Source organism: Wasmannia auropunctata, unplaced genomic scaffold (assembly GCF_000956235.1).
Source record: "Wasmannia auropunctata unplaced genomic scaffold, wasmannia.A_1.0 LD336090.1, whole genome shotgun sequence".
Taxonomy (NCBI): domain Eukaryota; kingdom Metazoa; phylum Arthropoda; class Insecta; order Hymenoptera; family Formicidae; genus Wasmannia; species Wasmannia auropunctata.
Window position 1 is genome coordinate 868,987 of NW_012026800.1, and position 2,756 is coordinate 871,742.

Consider the following 2,756-nt stretch of genomic DNA (forward strand, 5'->3'; position numbering starts at 1 on the left):
CAAATATCTTAAAATTTTTCTTTCATTATCTTATTACAAAATCTTAAATAGCGCTCATTAATTATATATAGTGTTATTCTTTGTAAAAATTGAATCGAAAAGTCCTGAATTAATTTTTTCTACAATACTCAATGAAGCAGTAGTTACTATACAATAGTGATCGCTTCATTGAGCATACACGGAAAGAACAATTTTGCTGAATCCAGATCTGAAAATAATTATTGTTCAATAATCAAAATGATTTTGTGCGAATGTCAAAGTGATTGCTAGAATATCAAAGCGTTTTATAGCAATGCTTATCTGCTTTAACATTCCAACAAATTATTTTGATGAATCGACAAAAAATTATTTTCGGATTTGTTTTTAGCAAAATTTTTAGATCTTTCAACAAAATTATTCTTCCCATGTAGTAGAAAAAATGGATTTTTCGATTCAGTTTTTTTACAAGAAATAACGCTATGTAATTAGTAGACACTATTTAAGATATACCCTCTATATTTCAATATATATTAAAATATATATTAAAAAGTAAAATATAAAGATACCTTAGTAATTGCAGGAAGAATAACACTTTGTATCCCTTTCTACTTCCGTAATGGGCATTGAGAGAACACGGAAGTTCACCTCGTTTATATCTAATGCATTGATCACATGTAATTGATATCTATTTGACATGACCAATAATTCGCCATTTCTAATCTTCAACCCGCTTGGAAACTCCAATTGTTTTGGGTCAGACACAATGAGTTCCTTAAAACCAATGTTATTTGCGATAAAATAATAATAAAAACGTAAAATGCTAAGACAATAATTGTAAAATTTGAAATAATTTATAAAATATAATCCAGCACACAGGAAATAATTGCATTCGGATATCTCACCTTGTTTTTGGAGGTAATTTCCTTAGTACCGTCCGCACACATCAGAGACGTTTTTGTAATGTCGCTGAAAAACAATACACATCTGTCAGATGCTATCATTGCCGTCTGACCTCCTAATGCACCCGCCAAATGAGTTTCTCTGTTAGCTTCATTAATATCCTTTTTTGAACATTCTATTAGGTTCGAAATTGCTGTCTTATATATTTTACTTCCCGCCAAAGCAGCATAATACAAGTCTAAAACAGACGGAAGTGTTAATGATCGCAAAGATTAGAGGAAAATGTCACTTGTTAAATCCGTAACACTCTTACTCTGTGATACAATAAATCCACATGAATAAATCAACAATCTTTTCTTCTTGTTAAGAAAGAAAAAAGACAAGTACTTACCTCTACCAATGAGTGTCAGGCCGTAGATAGTGTCGCCGAAACTGTAACGCTTGTTTGCTAAAACGAAATCAGGTTCAGTCGGTTTCATGTAATCCGATTCGACTCTGCATAGCTTTGATGTGCGTCCGTTATGTACTATTAAACCAGCACCTTCCACATCTGCCATAAATACCTGAATCGCAATTTGATTAATACAATATTATAGTCGCTTAAAAAGTCCCTTTAAAAAGTAGAATACAACATATCGAATAAGTAATATTCGTAAAAGCACAGAAAGTATACATGCATAATGTGATTTTTTTAAAATGTTTTCTGTCTCTCTTAACCGATTTCTCTTTAAATGAATGTACTAACAATCGCATTATTCTTCACATTTCTGCAATGCGGGGCAAAAACAGCAACGGACGATAACAATCCAGTGCCAGTTTTATTATGGGCGATGTCGATCGGGATGGTAATGCGTTTAACCAATTTATCAGTTGATAAATCGAAGATCATTAGCTGCGGTGAGCATACTTGGTCGTCTCCAATTCTGCCATCATCCACAAAGAACATATGATTGCATTTAATCTGATATAGTAAAAAGAATGCAAATTATTATACGTTTTATTATTACACAAACAATTATTGTGAGCGTAATATATAAGTGTTACAATACCTAAAACCTTGTGTCTATACGATATTATAATAGAAATCGGTCCAAGTTTTCGGATTGAGAATTGTAGAGCTAATAAAATTGCTGCTTTTCCGTAAAAGTTGCAAGTTGATTTGCTACACGGAAAGAACAATTGTGCTGAATGCAGATCTGAAAATAATTTTTGTTCAATAATTAAAATAATTTTGTGCGAAAGTCAAAATGATTGCTACAATATCAAAATGTTTTATAACAATACTTATCAGTTTTAACTTTCCAACAAATTATTTTGATGATCAATAAAAAATTATTTTCAGATCTGTTTTTAGCAAAATTTTTAGGCCTTTCAACAAAATCATTCTTTCCGTGTACACAATTCTCGGTCCGACAACTAGGACCGATTTCTAGTATCGTGGACATAAGGCTTAACATACGTACACGTGTCGTTTAAGTTTAAATGCAATCGAGTGTATTTTCGTTACTTAAACGAAAAATGCTTACTTCTAATTGATAAACACCGCCTGTAATACCCTTGCAATCGTCTTTATACCAAGACCAGTCTGGATATGGACGCAGAAGTGGGCCGCCCTCTCCCTGCTTCTCAGTTACCGTCAGCACACTAACTGGTATACCCTTGTCTCTCACCGCAGTAATAAATACTCTACCATCTATAAGAAGTTTGTTTAAAAATTCAACTTGTGCTAAATCGCGTTAGATATATTTATCGCGAATACATGACAATTTTATTCAACAGCAATTATTTATTGCATCGGCAATATTAAAATCGTATGATAAAACTTAGAGCATGATGATGTTCAGTATAGCAATAGTTAGCTATGGTGCGAAAGAATC

At 32.4% G+C, this 2,756-nt stretch overlaps 1 protein-coding gene across 1 annotated transcript in view; it reads right to left on the reverse strand.

Annotated features, from left to right (window-relative positions):
* Positions 1-546: 546 nt before the first annotated feature.
* Positions 547-2,756, reverse strand: part of LOC105448022 (major royal jelly protein 1-like) — a 3,555-nt gene continuing 1,345 nt past the window's right edge. Inside the window, exons 2-6 of the mRNA XM_011686381.1 lie at positions 2,406-2,572; positions 1,625-1,840; positions 1,271-1,442; positions 882-1,117; positions 547-750 (exon numbers count right to left, since the gene is read on the reverse strand). Coding sequence (XP_011684683.1) covers positions 547-750; positions 882-1,117; positions 1,271-1,442; positions 1,625-1,840; positions 2,406-2,572 — 995 coding nt within the window. The remainder of the gene's footprint in view (positions 751-881; positions 1,118-1,270; positions 1,443-1,624; positions 1,841-2,405; positions 2,573-2,756) is intronic.